Source organism: Capsicum annuum, chromosome 12 (genome assembly GCF_002878395.1).
Source record: "Capsicum annuum cultivar UCD-10X-F1 chromosome 12, UCD10Xv1.1, whole genome shotgun sequence".
Classification (NCBI taxonomy): Eukaryota; Viridiplantae; Streptophyta; class Magnoliopsida; order Solanales; family Solanaceae; genus Capsicum; species Capsicum annuum.
The window spans coordinates 216945033-216967773 of NC_061122.1; the positions used below are offsets into that span (position 1 = coordinate 216945033).

A 22741-nucleotide genomic window follows, 5' to 3' on the forward strand; every position below is an offset into this window, starting at 1 on the left:
TTTATATAGATGAAAATGGAGGAACATCATAAGTTATCTTAAATTTTAGAATTAAATAATTGAAGGTTATGAATATGAAAATTTAAAAGTCATGAAGTTAATGATATTATTAAGAGTAGAAATTTAATTTATTTTAATTATATATAGATATAAATTTTACTTAATACAAATCAATTACATTAATTGTAAAGGAAGATAAAAACAATTAACAAAATATTTAGAGTTTGAAAATTTTTAAAAAGTTGGTCTTTTTGAACATTAACTAATTGAGGGTTATGAATATTAAAGACTTAAGAGTTATGGACATTACTAATATTTAAGAGTAGAATTTATGTAATTGAATATATATACTCTTAAGTATATAAATATATTTTTATGTGAATTTTCATCAATTACGTATTTTCAGTCTTCTAAAAGTTTGATTTTTATATAATATATTTTATAAGTGAAACAGTAATTTCATTTTTTTTTAAATTGAATTTATTTTCATGCCTAGTTTTAGTAAAGTTTAAACTTTTTTATTATTTATATATATAACACAAATCTAATTATATGAATCTCATATTTTTTTATCTTATTTTATCCTTTTCATTTAACTTTAAACTATAAAATGTGAAAAATCAAAAACTACAATTTTACGAATCAATAAACAACTTTCTTATGAATTAAAATGTCATTTAAAAATTATAAACTAATGTTATATTCTCTTATTTTATCAAAAGATTTACTAAAATTGATGTACATAATTGCGGAAGGATCCATAGATACTTTCTTAAGTAGCACACATATATGTTTGCCTCATTCCTTTGCTTTTACTTTAGAAAATAAACATTCTGGTCTAGACACACACATAATAAGTTGACATCACCAACGAAAAAAAATCAAAAAAATAGTTAACTAAATTAATATAAACTTTTGAAATGCTATATTGTGAATTGAAGAGGAAAGAAGAACTATCACACATATAAATATAATTTCTCTCAAAAGAATTTTAAACAGTAATAGTTAGATTCTTGTAATCTCAATATCCTACTTCATTTATATGTCAATCGAGCCTTAAAAGAGTAAAAAAAAAACTAAGCGTTGCATGAAACAAAAAAAAAAGGACAACTAAATTGTTAACTAAAAGTGCTAAAAGCAGTTGGATATGAAATTTAATAAATCGAACATATAAAAATATTGCACTTTGAATTATATCTTGGCCGGTGAGACTTTTTTTTTGGTTGCTATATGCTATGTCTCATACCCGCGGTGAGATAAGGACAAAACAAACTGTCATGATAGTAATCTTCTTTTCATTTACAATAAAAAATTTAATGAGATTAAGATAAAGAGAAATACAAGATTACAAAAAATTAATTATCAGGCACATAACATAAAAGAAAATTGTTCAAATAAAGTAATACATACCTCTTAAAAAAATATAAAAATATACGAATTTTATTAATAGACTATGCATAGCATAAAAGAAATCTACTCTAAAAAATAAATAAAGCTTAGAGGTATGACTTTCAGAATGCACATACCTTATAAGAAACAATTATCGTTAGACTTTTTCAAGAGACATTTGTCATTGTTTCACGCTATTTAAAGAAATAATTGTCATAAGATTTTTTAATGCAAAATTAAATAATTGGAGGTTATGAATATAAAAGGTTTTAGAGTTGTGGATTTTATTAATATTAATTAAGAGTGTAATTTATTATGAACATAAAGAGATGTGAGTTATGAAAATGATTTTAAAAATAAAATAATTGAAAAAAATGAAAGAAGAACTCTAAAAAAATGAGAAAAAAGATAAATAGAATCTTTGGCCAAAGAGAGGTGCCACATAGGCATATCTATAATCCTCCTTTATATATATATTGATTATATTTACACAAATTTCATTATAAAATAATTACAAACATTTCAAATAATTATGTGTATTCGCTAAATGTATTGAGAGCTAATTATGTATCTCAACAGATTCAAAGTAAAAAAAAATATCGAAAACTAATTATATATTTTTAAAAAAAGAAATGTATCTTCATTGATGTGTCGGAAGCTACTATATTCTTGACATGTCCAAATTGAAATTTTTAATAATTATATAAAATATCAAAATTTTCTATAATTAAACTCAAAACTATTGAAATTTGTGTTTTTTTTTTTTTTTCCCTAATACACTAATCAAACAACCCTCGACTCGTAAGCAACAAAAGCCGGTCATTCTCGTCATTAATCTCAAACCGGTCTAGTTTCCAAGACCTCCCGGTCCGTAATAAAATCGACAAGTTCCTTTGATCATGAAATCCAACGGCTGTGATTAATTCGAAATTAGGGTTTTCTGAAAATCGCCGATATATATAAACCTCCCTTTTCTCCAAATTTCTCCTTTGTTGCGGTGCAGTCTTCTCTGCCCTCCTCAACCCTAAAAAATCGAAAAATTTCTCTCTCCTCTCTCTCTCTCTCTCTCTCTCTTCAGCTTCTCTCGGATCTCCGACCATATTTTCTCTTTATCCCCATTTTACCCTTTATACTATTTTACATCTTCAAAAATCCCCAAAAAATCCCTACATTTTCGCTTACTTTTTCCTCCATTTCACTCTTTCTAGGGTTCCTTATAGTAGAGCTAATCACTCCAACTCAAAAAAAAAAAGGAAAAAAATTAGTTCCGGAAGGTTCTAGAAGGTTATTCAACCAATATGGCGCAGATTCAGGTACAACATCAGAGTCCAGTGACCGGAGGAAATGGAGTGGCGGCGGTTGCTCCTGCGGCGGCGGTAACTGGTGGTGCTGCGGCGGCGGTACAAGGTGGAGGAGGAGCGAGTCAGTTTACTTCGACGTCGTTGTATGTTGGGGATTTGGATTTTAATGTGACGGATTCGCAGCTTTATGATCTGTTTAATCAAGTGGGACAGGTGGTTTCGGTTAGGGTTTGTAGAGATCTTAGTACGAGGAGATCTCTTGGTTATGGATATGTTAACTACAGTAGTCCTCAGGATGGTTAGTACTGTTCATTTTTAAATTTTTTTTATGAAATTTGATATTTTTGATAGTGTTATTTGCATGTATAATAGTCTTTATTTGTAAAAGTTCTTTTTATACAAGGTAAAATTTTAATTAATTTAAAAGTATTAAATATTATGATTTCTTATCTAGAAGAAATAAGAACTTTAATTAATTTCAAAAGCAAAATGGTCCATTGGATTAATAAAACTACTGCCCCACATTCTGTGAAATTACTAATTTTGGATGTGATTAGAAGTTTAGTTAATTACCTGGAATGTGTTTTTTTATTTGAGGGGGGGATCTGGAACTGTTTTTAGTACTCCCCCTGTCCCATGGTAGCTGTCTACTTTTCCGTTTACACGCATGAATAAGAAATCATAAGTAAGAAGGGAGAAGAGTGGCTGTACTTTACCTCTGAAGAATAAAATATTTGTCTTGTATTGGGTTAGATTACTAATTTTTGACGTGATTGGAGATGCTCAATTACCTGTCATGGGTTTCTGGGGAAAAAATTGGCCTTTCGCCGTTTGTAGTACTCCGTCCGCTTCATAATCCACTTTTCCTTTTACACGCTAATTAAGAGATGATAAGTAAGAAGGGTGTTTTTACTAATTTACGCCTTATGAAGCTTTTTTGGAATTTTACGAACTTGTTAACACTTCGTGAAGAATTGTAAGGGTAAAATGGGAAAAATGCAATTTGTTCTGTCTTGACTTGTAAATTGACAAGTAATTTGGACAACTGCTTTTAAGTAATCTGTACAACTCAAATGGGCGGAGGGATTGCATTATTAGATCTGACACCCTAGCAGTAGAGTGGTGTCCAATGTACTTGAAATTGTGCATTTGTGAAGGTCGATAATCTTGGTACTCAATGGGAGTGAGCTTGCAATTGTCTGTGAAATTTGAGTGTGAGATAGTCTTGCACATTTTCAGTTGCTGCGTATACGACTTTTCATTAATTTCTGCAGAAATCTATCAAACTAGAAACCATGGTATAAGTTGAGCGGGCTCACTTTCGATGCTGCACCTGTGTCAGACTCTCCAAAAGTACACTGCTTTTGGAGAATCTGATACACACCCATTGACATACTTGAAGAGACCGAGCGACATAGGCCATGGCTATTTGCTTTCCAGGCTTTTGCTTGTGCTGGTGAAGTAAATAGTTTCAAACCAAAAAAATTTAACTCATGTGATTATGCTCTATGTTGCTCGGACTCGTCAAAATTGTCATCAGGTTCCTGTCCAAAAATAGTCTGCACGGGCACGGCAACATATTTGAATAGTCCGAGCAACTTAGGTTATGCTTGTAGGATGTTAATCATAAGTATGTTTAAGTCATCGTAATGAGGTAGTTTTGGAAATTCAAGTGTAGATGATGGTGTTACATTTGTACATTTACTAATTTTTGTGTCTGAACAAGGGTGCTGCATAGTTTTGATGCAGCTAGTTATGTTTAATATTCTTGTTAACTTGAAATGATGTGATATGGCCTGTATTTTCAATTAACCAAATTGCTATTTGTTCCAGAGGTTCTTTGTTCTAATTCTTTCTCTATTATTTTGCAGCTGCAAGGGCAATGGAGATGTTGAACTTCACTCCCGTCAATGGGAAGTCCATTAGGGTGATGTATTCTCATAGGGATCCTACTCTTCGTAAGAGTGGATCAGCAAATATATTTATTAAGGTATTATAATTAGAACCTTGATCTTGTTTAATGTGATTTGTCATTTCATGTTCATTTATGTTGAAATCTGCTAGCTTCTCCGTCATACTTGTAGGGGCATATACTGGGCACGTCTTGGTATCATTGTTACTGCTTTATGTATATAAGTTGGATCTATAACACGTTGGCAAATAAATGATGCTCACTTCTGTTTTAATCCACTTTTTCACGTCTATTTATTTATAGGGACCTGCAATAGGTATTTGTGTTGGTTATCTTTATAGTTTTCTTATGCATTTGCTTGAATTATTTATGCAGAATTTGGACAAGTCAATTGACAACAAAGCGTTGCACGACACCTTTTCAAGCTTTGGCAATATTCTTTCTTGCAAGATAGCTACTGATTCTAATGGTCAGTCAAAGGGTTATGGTTTTGTACAATTTGACAACGAAGAATCTGCTCAAGGTGCCATAGATAAGTTAAATGGTATGCTGATGAATGATAAGCAAGTGTATGTTGGACATTTTCTTCGCAAACAGGAAAGAGAATCTACAACTGGCATGACAAAATTCAACAACGTGTATGTGAAAAATTTGTCCGACACTACAACTGATGATGAGTTAAAAAATGTTTTTGGTGAGTTCGGGACTATTACTAGTGCAGTAGTGATGAGGGATGCAGATGGAAAACCCAAGGGCTTTGGGTTTGTTAATTTTGAGAATGCTGATGATGCTGCTAAGGCTGTTGAAGCCTTAAATGGAAAGAAATTTGATGAAAAAGAGTGGTATGTTGGGAAAGCTCAGAAGAAGTCTGAAAGAGAGCAAGAACTGAAAAGCAAGTTTGAGCAAACTGCCAAGGAGGCGGTTGATAAATACCAAGGTGTTAATTTGTATGTAAAAAATTTGGATGACAGCATTGATGATGAAAAGCTCAAGGAGCTTTTTGCAGAGTTTGGTACGATAACCTCATGCAAGGTATAAGATCTCTTGTAGATGAACTTTCAGGTCACTGTTATGATTCATTTAGCTTAGATGTTCTATTCTTATGTGTTTCAGGTTATGCGGGATCCAAGTGGAATCAGCAGGGGGTCTGGATTTGTTGCCTTCTCTACTCCTGAAGAAGCTTCAAGAGCTGTAAGAATTATTTATGTCTCAAATCTTTTTGTTATATTGTGCTCATTAAGTCGTAAGTTGTAACTCTTTATCTCCTTCCCTTTTTAAGCTTTCTGAGATGAATGGCAAGATGATAGTAAGCAAGCCACTCTATGTGGCACTAGCACAGCGGAAAGAGGAGCGAAGAGCGAAGTTGCAGGTAATAATTAATAGTCCAACAGTGTGGCAGTGTTGGAAGGACTTTCCATCATGCTGTGCTTTATTTGTTAAGTGAAACACGGAATACTTTTTCCATAGATTGGGCTCTCAGCCTTGGTTTAGATGCTCAAAGGTCATCTATTGTTGGTCCGACTAATATATATGTTTCAATGTGGGCCGAAACCCATAAAGCTGTTGCTGATTAGTTTTGATCAGGTGAAATAGCTACTTAGTAATATGTATTGATCGAGTTCACTAGTCTTTACAGGCACAATTTTCACAATTGCGACCGGTGGCAATGCCCCCATCACTTGCTCCTCGCATGCCAATTTACCCTCCTGGTGCTCCTGGGATTGGACAGCAGCTATTTTATGGGCAAGGCCCCCCTGCTCTAATTCCTCCCCAGGTAACTACCATAATTCTTATCCATAGGTGGTGTATTTATTTTTATCTCTATTATTTCGTGTATTTTCTAGTTACGGTGGTTGCCTGGTTGGGGTAATGCGTGTTAAGTTTATAAATTAGCTGCACATGGTGTCTGAAAGATTGCACCAGATGTGTAGAAATGGGTTTATTGTTGTTGAATAATTTGGTTTTCAGGCTGGATTTGGTTATCAGCAACAGCTTGTTCCTGGAATGCGTCCCGGAGGAGCTCCTATGCCGAACTTCTTCATGCCGATGGTCCAACAAGGACAACAAGGCCAGCGCCCTGGTGGTCGACGAGGAGCAGGGCCTGTGCAACAATCTCAACAGCCTATGCCGTTGATGCAGCAGCAGGTTTGATTTCTGCTTACTTTCTCTACAATATTTTGGGTATCTTGTTAACAGTTATGTATGTGCTTTGTTGTTAAGACCAGTAAACTAATGATGAGAGATTCTGTCCTTCAGATGATGCCAAGGGGAAGAATGTACCGCTATCCACCCGGTGGGCGTAATGTCCCAGATGGGCCAATGCCCGGCGTTGCTGGGGGTATGCTCTCTGTTCCTTATGATATGGGGGGCATGCTTCCTCGTGATGCTGCTGCAATGGGTCAACCTATGCCAATTTCAACATTGGCTTCTGCCCTTGCTAATGCACCACCTGAACAGCAGAGGACGGTGAGTTCATTCGACCTTACATGAATCTCTTGTTGACTCAAACTAGGTTTTTAATGCTCTCTTTGTTCTCTTGGCAGATGTTGGGTGAAAGTTTGTACCCACTTGTTGATCAGCTGGAACATGAGCATGCTGCAAAGGTTACAGGCATGCTTCTAGAAATGGACCAGACTGAGGTGTTGCATCTGCTTGAATCACCAGAGGCTTTGAAGGCTAAAGTTTCCGAGGCCATGGAAGTTCTGAGGAATGTTCAGCAGGCTAACAGCCCGGCTGACCAACTTGCCTCGCTTTCCCTCAATGACAACCTTGTTTCTTAGTGAGTCAAGCTTGTCAAGTGAATGCTGAATGGAACGTTTTTTGATGGATCCTCTCTGTAGTGAGGAAAAAACAGATTTTGCAGGAGTTTTGAAAAACTATTTAGGTTTTATTATCTCAGGATGTTCTATCTTCGAATATGAGATTTTCTTTGGATCCTTGAGATTTATTGCTTTTTATTTTATGTGTTCTTAAGTTTTTAATACTTCTCTATTTGCGCTCTACTTTCGTTGCTTGCTTCTTTTCTTGTTCATCCCCGCTCTTAACCTTAGCCTTCTTTTTGAGGGTTGCATGTCTCTGAAAGTGCTTGTGTGGCTGCCCCTCTTATGAGAAGCAGGTTCAATGATGCAGTAGAAGTGTCCCTAGATAAGTCCAAGGCAACTGGCTACCAATCAATCGCCCCACTGCCCCCTCAAAAAGTGGGAGATTTAGTCTTGTTATGTTCATGTTGTTGAAGCGCTGAACTCCCACGAGGGTGTAATTTACCTGAAGTGAGGTTGAGCTATAAATTGGAAGCTGTGGTCTCTTTATGTGAATGGTGCCTTCAGTTTTTTACTTTTATCGTAGCTGACAATTCGAAATTGGGTTTTGTTCTAGTGGCGGTGTGATGTGAAATATCTTTTTATGTCATTTAAAAGCTATTTGCACTTCAATCATCTCATGAGGTGGCTAAATGAGAGAATTCAAATTACTTGGTCATTATAAATAAGTGATATTCTGATGCATGTGTTGACTGCAAGAGTTGGTAAACCTTGATTAAGTTGAATAGAACCTAGTACAAAGTATTAGAACCAAAATTCGTACTGAGCTTTCTTTGTCAATGAAAGTGAAAAAAAATATCAGCCAAACACCTACTCAAATCGGTATGTTCGATCTATACAATCTTTTCTCCTCTTTTGAACAACGAAGCTTTCTTAGCATCAATGTTTACACCTTGAATTACTATTATCAAGAAATAAATATATTTATTAACCATGATAAAACGATAAGACACAACATAAGACTTTACTGAATATTAGTTTTTCCATTTTAATTTGTTTTGACTTTCTTTTTTGTTTGTTTCAAATTGAATATCTCTTCCCTCTTTGACAATTTTTTGATTTAAATTGTTCATTTCATATGTTTAAATTGCAAGGTGAAGGAATCTTTTGGGTAAATTGTACATAATATTCAAAAGTTTTATTTACCTTTTAAAACTTTGTGTCAAGTTAAGACTTGAGATTCTCGATATAGATGTTATATAGTTGGTTCCTATCGTTCGAATTATGGAAATCTACACATTAGTACAATGCAAGTAATTAAAAAGGGAAAGTACAGAAATGACATTTCGGGTCAAACAAATTCCACGAAAATGGTTATGGAATTTAAATTTCATTTTCTAGCAATTTAATTTGCTGGCTTGTTCTATACAGTTTCTATACATATCTTATATACTAGTCAAGTTTACATGTTTTGCACGTGTATATAATGTTAATAAATAATAAGTTACAAAATAAAAATTAAAGTAACACAAAAGATTTAACTTCAAATTACTTTCACGAGTGAAGTCTTAAACAATGTCTTTCGACTACATGAACATCTTCTTAACGTGTATAAAGGACAGAAGAGGTTATGAGCTTAAGTTGTCTTATCGAGCAAAATCAAGTAGCGGAGGCTAGGACAATAGAGATATATGAACATAATAATATAATACTATTTGTAACAAATTGAAAATAACAGAACAGTTTATGGTAAAGCAGAATTGCAATGAAAAAAAATTGGAAGATATCCATCAAGAGATTAATAACATCACAGTTTTTGCCACAACATCTATCACAAATAGAGAAGATAAATATTGAAACACATAAAATCAATTTCACAAAACGATAGAACAAAAACTATACATAAATACCATAGGAGGATGTAAAGATAACAAAAACATACTAAATTTATTTTGTAAACATAAAAAACATATTAAATTTTTTATAAACTTACCTCAAATCACAAGAAAATTTATCTTGTCAATCATATATATTATTAATATTTCACACATTAAAAGAACTCTTCTCAATTAGCAATTGTTTATTAAGAATAATACATGATAATTTATTATTGTAAATTTCAAGAACATACTAAAATTGTGAAAAACTGACCTCAAATCACAAGCAAATTTAGCATAGTAAAATTATAGAAATTACAAACAAATTTCTCTGTTTGATCTTAAGATATATCAAGATTTAGAAAAAAAAAAAAAATTCTCAATTTACAATTGTCTGTCAAGAATATATATTAATTTATTTACTGTATACTTCAAGAACATACTCTCATGATTATCTTGGGAAATTCATATTTCGATGGATTATGATGGAATTATTAAAACTCCTCCACCCTTAATCAGATATCTTCTTTTCTTCAACTTCAATGCATCAAAAACGTTTTTTGCTTGATACGTTATATTATTAAAAGAAAAAAAATTCTTTAAAATTAAATTACCTTTAAAGTTATACTCTCTCCATCCATCTTTATGTATCTACCGTTCTATTGACAGGCGGATTTAAAAGCAATAGATAATAAGGGTAATTTTACTATACTGTCCATTGAATATAAATAAATTTAATGCTTTGGACAATATATTAGATGATAAATCGTATTTAATGCTAAGGATAAAATGGATAGAAATAGATAAATTATCCATTGATTTAATGAACTGAACAAATGTTGTTGGATATTTCAAAATAAAAAGTAGACAAGTACAGACAAACAAAGGGGGTATTATTCAATACCTCTATATTATAGACATTATCTGTCTTAAAAATACAATGTAATGCAAATTAAATATTATTAAAAAATTAACGTAAAAGAAATTTCAAAAAACAACTAAAACCCCCCAAAAATAAATTCATCCTTATGTTCTCTTTTGTTTTTATATGTGAACTTGTCATTATATATATGACATGCACATACACGTTAACTAAAACACATAGGAAAAAAAAGTTATTACCTTCTGCCACCAAAATAAGAACAAGCTTTATTCAAATCTATAGTAGTCATTAAAATTTTTCTTTCCGAGAGTTCAAATCCATTAATTTATCAAACATTTTATTTTTCGCTAAATCCAAAAAGAGTTCAAATTGTAGTGTTTCATAATTATTTTAATGTAAATTTCTTTTAAAGGTTTTTAATAACATAAGACTCCGAAATCTAAAAGGAACTCAAAGTGAAAATGTCTACTAACGTGAATAGATAAATCTAATTCATAAAATTTAATTAAGTTTTAAATTTTAAATATTTGAATAATAGTAAAAAGATAAACTTTTTTCCTATTACAGAGTCTTTGAATGGAGGATAAAAAGTTCAAATAACTTTTTTAAGGATCTTCACACTTTTAAGATATCGTAGATGTAGATGTATATGTTGATTGTTGATGTAGATTGTAGATATATAACCGCAGGAACGGCTAAATACCGTTAGAGGTTTAAAGCCAAGCTTCAATGAGGGACCTCAATTTTTTGTTTTTGGTTATAAAAATAAAAGGAAAGATAAAAGTTCATTATATTATTATATTTTTATTCGTAGTCTACTTTTTGTAATTAAGTGTCGGATCTCACTAACATTATAGATTCAATTTTTTTTTGCTTTTTTGAGTTTTGAACAATCGGAGTCATATTTTCTAGTTGACGTATTTTATTTTCTAATAAATTGTTAGAAAGATAATATACATTACATAGTAAGACATATAAACAAACAACTTATAAATGAAAATAATACTTAAAAATTAAAATAATAGTACTGAATTAATATTTTAAAAATATTCCATATATTCATATATTTTAATAATTATTTTTCCATAAAACAATTTTCCATATGTTCATATATTTTAATAATTGTTTTCCCATAAAACAATTTTCCTACCTTAAAAAACCAATATTTCCCATAGACTTAGGAAAATTTAATAGTTTGCCAACATTAGAAAACCAACATTTTTCATAAATGTAGAAAAATTTAGCTGAGATTACATACACGGACAAACCATTAGGAAAACAAATCCTTTTTCATAAAAATAGAAAAAATTAGTCGATTTTAAGTCTAACAAAACTTCTTCTCCATTTATTTTTCATATATTTATTAAAGTCAATTTATTTTATAAAGATATAATAATATAATAATTAGAGAAAAAAGGTGAAAAGATAATTTTAGCTATTGCAAAGTACAAAATAATTAAATTTCACACTTTTAATATATATTGTAGATATAAATATAATAACCATAGTGTGTAGACATGTAGGACATATTAACTAACTCGATTTTCACTTTTATCAATTTGAAATCCCTTGTAAATTACTCTACCTTTTAACATCAGATTTATCTTATAAATATCTAATTATCATCTTCTAATTTAATACAATATATCCCATAATCAATAACAACTACAATATATCTAGTATATTCTCACAAAAAATACACCTTCATAACTAATGTGCATATAATTAAAGAAAATAAATTATTTAAATTCAATCATCAAATATCATAATTTGATACAAACAACTCGAAAATATAACATGCTTACATAAATACTATAGTTAAAATTCTATAGTCTCTCAAAGTATTACTTTTACCTTGGTGTGATACGGTAATACAATGTTCTTCTTTCGTACGAGAGTGATACGCTATGAATTCTAATCCTAACCATATATTGTTTCCTTATAATATATTTTCAAACTCTTTAATTATGAATTCTCTTAATACCTGAAACAATAACACTTTAATAATGAGCTAACATATATTCAAACATATGTTGTGTTTGTTTAGCATTGTTGAAAATAAAAATCAAATCCTAAAGTTTGTTGGCTTCTAAAAGTAGCTTTTTTGATTATTTTAGGATTGAAGGTGAGTGCCAGTTTGAGTCGTTTAAGTCTAGATAGGAAGATATGAAGGGCGCGGATTAGGATAGAAGACTAGTGCCAATTTGAGTCGTTGGGGTAGGACATTACTTGGTAGATGTATTATTCTTGCTAGGACACTTTGTTGTATGCTTTATTACGAATGTGTTTACTATTCTTTGTTTATTATCCCTTGTGGGTGACATATTTTTGTCTTGACATTTTGTTCCATGCTTTATTAAGTATTTGTCTATTATTCCTTGTCTTGAGCCGGGGGTCTATCGAAAACAGCCTTTCTACTTCTCTTGAAGTAATGGTATGGACTGCATACATCTTACCCCCCCAGACCCCACTATGTGGGAATACACTGGGTTTATTGTTGTTGTTGTTGTTATTGTTAGGATTGAAGGTGAGGTTTTTTTTAATCAATATTCAAGCAACTACAATCAAATCCTAAAGTTTGTTGGCTTCTAAAAGTAGTTTTTTGATTATTTTAGGATTGAAGGCGAGGTTTTTTTTAATTAATATTCAACAACTACAATCAAATCCTAAAGTTTGTTGGCTTCTAAAAGTAGCTTTTTGATTATTAATTGGAGGTGGAGGGTCCTTATCGTTAAACTACATACATATATATGTCGATTGTATCTCCATCTATTGGCCCTGCTCCAAGCACCTTCAACCTTTCCAAACTCATGCTTCGAGCACCTTCAACCTTGCCAATTATATTGAACAATGTAAATCATTCAATTGACCAACAATATTATCGTAACCGAGAGAAATTACTATGACATTAGATCTATTAAGTATCATCTTATATCAAAATACCCTAAATATATAAAGAAGTAATGACAATTTTATTAAACTGTTGATACCATATTCATCAACGTACAAGGAGTCACTGGATTTAGCATCAATGTTGGAAATCATGTAGAATTCCTCTGCTGAACAAAATTGGCGTTGACTTCTTGATGAATGGGAGATGTTTGATGGCACGATTAGGTGTGACAAAGAAGAATGATATAAAACATATGAACATAGATGACAATATTTATAGGAGGATTTTTCTAATAGAGTCCTGTTAAAAATAATTAAATAATAAATTAAGAAAAAAATAGTGAAAATACAATATTGTCTAAAGGAGAATCTTTTAATGAAGGGTAAAATGTTCAAATCACTTTTCTAAGGGTCTTCACACTTTTAATATATTATAGATTATAGATATAGATATACATATTCTATACAAAAATTATACAGTTTTGATACACAATTTATACAATAATCATACAACTTTTTTATGCATTTTATACAATAATTATATAATTTTTATACACATTCTATATATATATATATATATATATTATACATATACATAGAATTTTATACATATATATATTTTAATAGAACTATACAATTTCTATACTTATATAGGTACATATCCTATATAACAATTATACTGTTTTTACATAATTATATTTAATTATTATTTTTAATAATTACAAAAATAAAATATTTTTCAATTAAAAAAATTATAGAGAAAAAAAAACTGAAATAATTTTAGTAAAAGGCTGAATGACCCAAGTTGAAAAGACTGAAAATGGCCAAATGGCCCAATTGCCATAAAGTGACAATTGTTTTACCCATAGGACATAAAATGTTCATAGGCCCAAACTTGGACCATTAGTTTTAGAAATGGTCATGTGTGTCTTTTTTCCTAATTAAAATGGAGGAGGTAATTTGTTTGAGCAAAATAGTATTGATTAAGCTTTTCACTTTTGACTTGTAGACATAAATAGTGGCTATAGTACCAATAAGGGATGTCGAATTGTTTATGGAGGTAATCTTTAAATGGAGTCTCGAGTTTGAAATTCTCGTGCATTATCAACCATTCTATAGAAAAACAAATACTAATATTTTTTTTTTTGGTAAATAAATTTTTAACCAAGTGGAACGCTTTGTACAAGAACCAAGCCTTAGAACAAACTTGGTAAACCTCTCCTATCTTGCTGCTCAGACAATCAACAAGTAAGCACTTCTAAGATATGCCTCAGGATCCTTCATGCATATCTATCTAGATACTGCAATTTCCCTATAAGTTTTCTATTTCTACTACCTCTACAAAACACCTCCTGGATAATAGTAGTGCTGATACTATGTAAGCTGCTATGTCGTTGTTGAAATACTATGAGGTTGCGCTTCTTCCATAAGTAATAAACTCCTGCAGTCTGACTTATCTTGTAAATATATCCTTTGACTGAATTACTGCGTGCATTCTCCGTAGTCCAATGAATTTCATTAAATCAGCCTTGTGGTTGTTTCATTACTCCTTATCAAGTTAACACTTTATTCCAGACTGCACCCCAAACTGAACACTAAAAAAATAGATGATTGATATTTTTCGGCCATGCGTTACACATTGGACATGCCGAGATCTTTCCATTTAAAAGCTTTGTCTCTTGTCTGTGATCTGTCATGGATGGCAAGATAAAGAATGAAAATCCATCTTGGAGCTCCAAAATTTTTGCATATCAGCTTACTCCACCTTTCCTTCGGAAGCTCTCCTCTTAACGCAATATATAGTTTCTTGATGGAGAAAGTAGGCATTTGTTTCAAATTTTGAATTTGCATCACCAATTGCCCCATATACTTTGCAACTTTTAGTATTTTTTGAACCATCCCGGTGGCTTGTGCTGGCTGAATCCTCCGTATGCCCTCAATAGCAATGTATTCATTTTATCCAGAGCTTATCTTTCTTTTTTACTCAAGTTCCAAAAAAATTTGCTCATAGCTGCTTTATTCCACATCTCTAGATCAAGAATGTTTAGTCCTCCTGCAGATTTAGGCAAATTCAAGCTTTCCCAAGCAATAAAAGCTGTCTTATTCCATTTAATGCCTCCCGACCATAAGAATCTTTTACAAGTGCTTTCTACCAGTTGAATAATTTTCTTAGGCAAAGTAAATATTTTGGACCAGAAAATTTGCACCTAGAATAATACGCTCTTGGTGAGTTAGACTCTTATCAAGAGTGGTCGAGTTGAGATTGAGGAGGATAGTGTCTATTTCGGAGAACTAGTTTGGATTTATGCCTGGGCGCTCGACGACGGAGGCAATTCACCTGGTGCAGAGACTGGTGGAACAGTACAGAAAAAGAAAGAAGGACCTGCACATGGTGTTTATCGACTTGGAGAAGGCATACGACAAAGTCCCCAGGAAAGTTCTTTGGAGATGCTTGAAGGTAAGTGGGGTTCCGGTGGCGTATATCAGAGCAATCAAGGATATGTATGAGGGAGCTAAAACCTAGGTGAGGACGGCGGGAGGCGATTCAGAACATTTCCCTGTCTTGACAGGGCTACATCAGGGATCTACTCTTAGTCCCTTTTTGTTTGCTTTGGTGATAGATGTGCTGACGCGACGTATCCAGAGAGAGGTGCCTTGGTGTATGCTATTTGTAGATGATGTGATTCTAATTGATGAGACTTGGGGTGTGTGTGTGAATAATAAATTAAAGGTATGAAGACAGACCCTTGAGTCTAAAGGGTTCAGGTTGAGTAGGAGCAAGACCAAATATTTAGAATGTAGCTTTAATGGCTTGAGGCAGGAGAACGAGGTGAAAGTGAGATTGGATTCTCAGGTGGTGTGTAAGAGGGATAGCTTCAAGTATCTCGGGTCCATGATTCAGTGGAATGGTGAGATTGACGAGGATGTCTCTCACCATATTGGGGTGGGATGGATGAAATGGAAGCTCGCCTCGGGGGTGCTGTGTGATAAGAAGGTGCCGCCTAAGCTTAAAGGCAAATTCTACAGGGCGGCAGTCCATCCGGCCATGTTATATGAAGCGGGGTGTTGGCCAGTCAAGAACTCTCACATTCAAAAATTGAAGGTGACGGAAATACGGATGTTGCGTTGGATGTGTGAGCTTACTATGGGTGATAGAGTTCGGAATAAAACTATCCGGGAGAAGGTTGGAGTGGCTTCGGTAGAGGACAAAATGTGGAAAGTCCGTTTGAGATGGTTCAGACACGTGATGAGAAGGGGCACGGATGCGTCGGTTTGTAGGTGTGAGAGGCTTGCTTTTGATGGTTTCAGACAGGGCAGGGGTAGGCCAAAGAAATACTGGAGAGAGGTGATTAGGCGGGACATGGAGCAGTTTCAGCTTACTGAGGACATGACCCTAGATAGGAAGATCTGGAGGACGCGCATTAGGGTAGAATGTTAGTGTCAGTTTGAGTTGATAGGGTAGGGCATTACTTGGTGGGTGTATTATTCTTATTATGATGCCTTGTTGGATGTTGTGTTACGATTGCTTACTATTCTTTGTTCACTATTCCTTATACGTAGAGTATTTATTGCCTTGTTATCTTGTTCCATGCCTTTTATACGGATTTCATTACTATTCCTTATCTTGAGCCGGGGGTCTATCAGAAACAACCTTAATACTTCTCCGGAGGTAGTGGTATGGACTTCGTACATCTTACCCTCCCCAGACCTCACGACGGGGAATACACTGGGTTTGTTGTTATTGTTGTTGTTGATGAGTTGGACTCTCTCTGCATAAGATAACAATTTTGAAGTCCAACTAGTTATCCTCCCTAAAATCTTATCAAGCAGGGGCCTACACTGTATTCTGGACAACCTTTTTAAGCTTGGAGGTACTCCCAGATACCTTATAGGAATTTCTCTTTTCACAAAGCTCAACACTTGTAAAATCTCTTGTTGCACAGTCTGTTTAACACCTCCAAAATAAACTCAACTTTTTTCCTGATTGGCTTCTACGCCTGATGCTTTGGAAAGGATAAGAAACAAATCATGTAATATTTGAATCGACTTTTTGTCTCCCCTGCAAAACAGTAGCAAATCATCAGCAAATCCTAGTTGTGCTATGTTGAACTTAGCACATCTAAGATGAGCTTTGTGAACTCCTTCTAGTGTTTCGGACTCTTAAGGCTTCCGGTGAAGAATTCTATAGCAAGCACAAGTAGATAAGGATACAAGGGATCTCCTTGTCTCGGGCCTTTTTTTGCTTGGAAAGGTGCAGTAGGATATCTATTAACAGCCCCTGAATAGGACATAGTTTGTAGGCATTGCATGATACAATGAATAAATTTATCTGAAAAATTTAAATGTATTAACACCTACTTCAAATACATCTATTCTAGTGAATCATACACTTTTCTCATATCTATCTTCAACATACATCTGGCAGAAATAGATTTTCTGTTATAGCCTTTCACCAATTCATGGCTTAAGATGATGTTATCTGATATCACTCTACTGACACAAAGGCTGACTGCACTTATCCACAAAATGATCCATAACTCCTTGCATTTTATGTGTCATCACTTTAGAAATCAGTTTATATAGCATGGTACAACATGCTATAGGTCTGAACTCTGTTATCTTGGTGGGATTCTGGACTTTAGGAAATATTAATATTTTAGTGTGATTTACAACTATTATGTTGAGGCATAATTTCCTCATGCACATCTAAATAATTCAGAGATTACTACATTGATATAAAATTTAAACCGTGCATTCAAAAAATACTGATTAGATTCTCTCAACAACAACAAGAATTGTGTGTTCAAAAGTAAATGAAACTTTAAAATTGACATATTTTTGGTGGAGTAAGTAAAAGTGAGTGAAAAGAGTTATATTTGAAGTTGGTAACTTCTTGACTCTAAAAATTTAAACTAGGATAACTATATTAATTAAAATACTAAAAAGACCAGTACAATATTTACATCATGAGAGGTACCACAAATTTTCATGTAAGTTTATTTTGTTAGTTTTTTAAATATGGTTATAATTGTTTTATTAGTGGTTTGTTTTTTTGCTTAAACATAGAATAGCAACTTTCTATTAAAAACTACCCTTCTGTTGATTTCATAAATCCATTTTATAGAATAACGAATTTATATAAAAAACAGTAACTACAGAACTTGTATTGACACTTCTTTTAAAAGCACTTTACATGGATTGAATTTTGTTTAAACAGTCATCGAATTTAAAAATTAATTAATTATAAACTAACTAAATTAATTTATCTTAAAAATTAACACATGCCTTTTTCACAGGATGTCACTTGATAACCATCTTAGGAAGGCTTTGTTTCAATTTAATATCTCTCTTTATTCGTTTTTACTTGTCGTTAATCTTTTAATTAACTCTTTATTTTATTAGTTATTTTTAACATATCAAAAAAATGATAATTCTTTTTTTTCTATTTTACTCTTAGTATTAATTATTTTTTGCTAAATTAATTTTATGATGAAATATAAATATCTTTTAATAGAAATACTATCATAAAATAATTATGTTATTAATTATTTTTTTAATGTTAAGTTAAAATATGATAAAGTAAAAGTAAATGGAGGAAATATATTGATATAGATTTATTTAACAAAATTTCCTAGTAGGAGTTAGGGTTTTAGCCACTTGGGAAGGTGGTTCTAAGATTATTTTAATATTAGGTGAAGCTAATGAACTTGTGCTTAAATTCATATATATAATCTGCATACTGTTGAGGGATTGTAGAACAATGTCTTTGTCCATTTCAAGGAGGCTTTTGCGTTCTTTTACTTCTTTCAATTCACTTGCCCCAGCACTTTTTCCTTCTTCTAATGGTATGTATGTATTCTCTTTTTCTTGTTTTCTTTTTAACCCTTTCTGGATTTTCAATATTTTGTTCAAAACTCAAATCTTTATTCTAAATTCAAGATTTTAAGTCTGTGGGTGCTAACTAATATCACCACTCACTGATCTTTTGTGACCAACCTTAGTGTAACTGGTAAAGTTGTTGACCATGAGAGGCTGCGTACAATAAACCGCTGTGGTTCGGCACTTTTCTGGACCCGCGTATAGGGAGCTTTAGTGCACCAGATGTCTGCCTTTTATTCTTATGAGTTGGGTGCCCAGTAATATTGTACTGAGTGCTCTTTTGTGACCATAGTGTAGCTGGTAAAGTTGCTGCGATGTGATTGGGAAGTCACGAGTTTAGGTTGTGGAAATAGCTTCTTGCAGAAATGCAGGGTAAGGTTGCATTCAACAAATCCTTGTGGTTGGGCCCTTTTTAGGACCTTGTGCATAGCCGGAGTCCTTTTTATTTTTTTAGGAAAAATCAAATCTTTTTTGTATATTCAAAATTTTTAAGCCAGTGGATTCCCGTTAATATTGCAGTGGGTGCTAACTAATATTGCCACCTAGTGCTCTTTTATAACCTTGTCATAAGGTAAAGTTGCTGCTAGGTGACCAGGAGGTTATGGGTTCAAGCTGTTGAACCCAGCCTCTTGCAGAAATGCTGGGAAAAGCTGCTTACGATAAGTCCTTGTGGTTTAGACCTTTTTCGGACCTTGCACATAGCTGGAGCATTAGTGTACAGGGATGCCTCTTTTTTGTTATTGGAAATATCAAATCTTTATTGTAAATTCAATCTGTAGGTGGATCTGATATTTTAATTTGGTGCCCAGTAATATTGTACTTAGTGCTCTTTTGTGGCAATGGGTGCTAACTAATTGTCACTCAGTGCCCTTTTGTGGCCTTGGTGTAATTGGTAAAGTTGATGCCATGTGACCAGGTCATTGGTTCAGGCTGCGTTAACACCCTCTTGTAGAAATGCAGGGTAAGGCTGCCTGTAATAAGTCCTTGTGTTTTGGCACTTTTCCGGACCTTGCTGCCTGCAATAAGTCCTTGTGTTTTGGCACTTTTCCGGACCTTGCTGCTTGCAATAAGTCCTTGTGTTTTGGCACTTTTCTGGACTTTGCGCATAGCTGGAGCTTTAGTTTACAGGGCTGCCCCTCACCCCCCCCCCTACCCCCCCACCCCCCCACCCCACACTTTTTTTGGGAAAATCAAATCTTTATTGCAAATTTAATCATCAGGTGGATCCAAGATTTTAAGCCAGTTGTTGTCCAGTAATATTGTACCCACTGATATTTTGTGATAATGGGTGCTAACTGGTATAAATATATACTTCACCCACTATATTTTTTGTTACAATGGGTGTAGGTTTAATATAACGATAAATATATGCATTTTCAAAATTTTGCAAATATATGTGTGTGTTCGATATGAGGAAAATGTATTTTTGGAAAATAAGTGGATTTCTTACTTATTTTCTTGTGTTAGGTATGTAAGCAAGAAAATATTATCTCAAAGCATTTGTATATGACCATAGAGAAGCACTAGGGGTGGGGGGGTGGGGATGGAGGCTATGGGGTAGGGTTGGAGATGAGGTGTGATGGTGGGTAGGGAGGGCATGAACAATGTGAAATACCACTTGTGGAACTTGTTTTCCATACTTCCAGTAGGGTAGTCTTCCACTAGGGAAGTCATTTTCCTAGGGAAAATGTTTTCCAAAAATTTTGACCAACCAAACATGGGAAAATTGGAAAACATTTTGTTTTCCTACATTCCGAACACACCCTATATTTATGTGTAGTTTGTCTAGAATCCACTGGCTAAAAGTTGGATCTGCCTATCAAATATAGATGGTAAGATGCATATTTTATTTATTTATTTATTTATTTGTAATATTGTGTGACAGGGAAAGCGAATGTTCTTGGGGATGGAGTGCCTTATGTAGAATCTTCTGTCTTCAGAAAGGTAATTTCTTCTCGCAGAGAATTCTGTTTTTCCTTATGGTTGTGTTTATTTCCAGTGAGATTTAGTTTATTGATGTCTATAGCGCTAGTCAATCCATGTCTAGTAGACTCCCTCTTCCACTCTTCCAAATCCATGTCTAGTAGACTCCCTCTTCCACTCATCCCCTTTGGAAGGACAAACTTCCCTTGGAGAAAGCCAGCCTGAGGGAATGGGATTGGTCATTCGTTTTGTATGTGTATTTAGCACTGTTATATGAGGTTCTCATACATTAGTGATTGCTACTTACACTTAACAGGCTTGAAAAGATGAGCTTGGTATGAATATTGTAAGCCTATCTCTAATTTTTTGATGCAGGATGAATCAATCTTGCTCTCCCGTCGAAGATATTCAACTTCCATCTTGACGCCTGATTCCAGTGATGGTTCATTTCCCTCAGATCTATTAACCAAGAGACATGTCTCAACTCCAGAGCGTGAGATAGGTATAAGGATTTGTCATTTTCATTTTTTTTGACAAGGATAAGGATTTGACATTTTCATTAACTGCCTATATTTGTCACTTTTACTAGAAGTTTTTTATTCATTGTTGTGTATGCTAACCATTAGTAGTTAACACCAATTTGCGAAATGGAGGCGCTGGTGGTATTTGAATACTTGCTTGGAACAAGACACAACAACTACTATGCCTCAATCATGAGCATGAGACAGGGAAGAAAAAAATTATTATCTGTTTTTTTTTTGACAAGTGAAGGCGTTGTGTTACCAAAAAGGGGAAGACTATGTAAGAATAGGTATAAAAGATATCATCCTTAACAAAGTAGGAGAAAAGATTTCTCCCACCCACGGCTTCCACCTCCAGCAGCTCATCACTCCTTGGAATAATTAACAATTATTGCAGAGACGGGTGGCTGATCCATCTCCCAATACTTAGCAATACATATGGAGTAATGTAGAGTCACGAGCTCCTCGGCTCTCCATCTCCCGATCTTGGAACTGTTTAAAATTTTTATCTGTCCTCCCTCTGTCCTCCCTCCCTCACTGATAGATTCCCAACTAGCGTATCCTGGCTTTTTGAAATGAAAAAGCTGTTGAAATATAAAGCTGTTGAAATATATCTTTCCCAAGATACTCATCATGCCACCAGTCTCCCTGGAAACTAACTTTACTCATCAGGCCACCAGTCTCCCTGGAAACTAACTCTGGTCCCTGCCCCTACTTTAATTGAACATTTTGTGCAACTCTTTCCAGCCTTTCATTTTATCTCTCTGCAAGGCAATTCCACATTAGTTTTTCTGGTGAACTTTTGTGGAATTCCTCCATTGCATCTCCTCCTTCATCAACTCTTCATCCATTTATCCAACCCAAAGCTTGCAAAGATGTGGTTATTCGAGATAATGTGGGAGTGGCCCCCATGGTGGATAAGATGAGGGAAGCGAGATTGAGATGATTTGGACATGTGATGAGCTCAGTGAGGAGGTGTGCAAGGTTGGATATAGTGGGTACGAAAAGGTCTAGAGGTAGGCCGAAGAAGTATTAGGGTGAAGTGAACATGGCGCATATTCAGGTTACCGAGGACATGACTTTAGGTGGGGCGTGTGGAGGACGCGTATTAGAGTAGAAGGTTAGTCGGGTGGGAGTGTTGTCGTGCACCATAGTATGTTAGCCTAGGGTTTTAGTCGTAGATATCTATCAATGTTGTTGTTTATGGTTTTTTGATGATCGCATTATTTTATGGCTAATTATTGTTTTTATTGGTAGATTTTACACTGTTTCTTTGTTAGTTGTCATATTTTCCTTACTGTTTTCCTCTTCTTTGTATCTGGATTTGCTACTCTTGAGTCGAGGGTCTTCCGAAAAGCTCTCTACCCACCGAGGTAGTGGTAAGGTCTGCATACACTTTACCCT

The 22741-nt window shown here is 33.8% G+C and overlaps 2 protein-coding genes across 3 annotated transcripts in view; both read left to right on the forward strand.

Annotated features, from left to right (window-relative positions):
- The first annotated feature begins 2233 nt into the window (after positions 1-2233).
- Positions 2234-7583, forward strand: LOC107850513 (polyadenylate-binding protein 2). Of its 2 annotated transcripts, none has more exons than XM_016695090.2 (9): positions 2234-2988; positions 4562-4680; positions 4978-5634; positions 5716-5793; positions 5882-5971; positions 6230-6376; positions 6571-6747; positions 6859-7068; positions 7146-7583. In XM_016695090.2, the coding sequence occupies exons 1-9, from the start codon at positions 2688-2690 to the stop codon at positions 7380-7382; spliced, it is 2016 nt and encodes a 671-aa protein (XP_016550576.2). In that variant the 5' UTR covers positions 2234-2687; the 3' UTR covers positions 7383-7583. The 2 variants fall into 2 exon arrangements, with proteins under 2 accessions (XP_016550576.2, XP_016550577.2); XM_016695091.2 differs by having other exon boundaries at positions 6239-6376.
- Positions 7584-18598: 11015 nt separating this feature from the next.
- The window catches only part of LOC107851055 (50S ribosomal protein L4), a 17008-nt gene continuing 12865 nt past the window's right edge, over positions 18599-22741 (forward strand). Inside the window, exons 1-3 of the mRNA XM_016695949.2 lie at positions 18599-18859; positions 20779-20837; positions 21192-21318. Of these exons, the coding sequence (XP_016551435.2) occupies positions 18775-18859; positions 20779-20837; positions 21192-21318 (271 nt within the window). The 5' untranslated portion in view covers positions 18599-18774. The remainder of the gene's footprint in view (positions 18860-20778; positions 20838-21191; positions 21319-22741) is intronic.

Bases quoted from the DNA above. Each gene is read 5' to 3' on its own strand.
- LOC107850513 (XM_016695090.2), top strand. From the start codon at position 2,688: ATGGCGCAGATTCAGGTACAACATCAGAGTCCAGTGACCGGAGGAAAT. The intron at 5,635-5,715 runs GTATAAGATCTC...TATGTGTTTCAG, and splicing joins GTACGATAACCTCATGCAAG to GTTATGCGGGATCCAAGTGG. The intron at 5,794-5,881 runs GTAAGAATTATT...TCCCTTTTTAAG, and splicing joins CTGAAGAAGCTTCAAGAGCT to CTTTCTGAGATGAATGGCAA.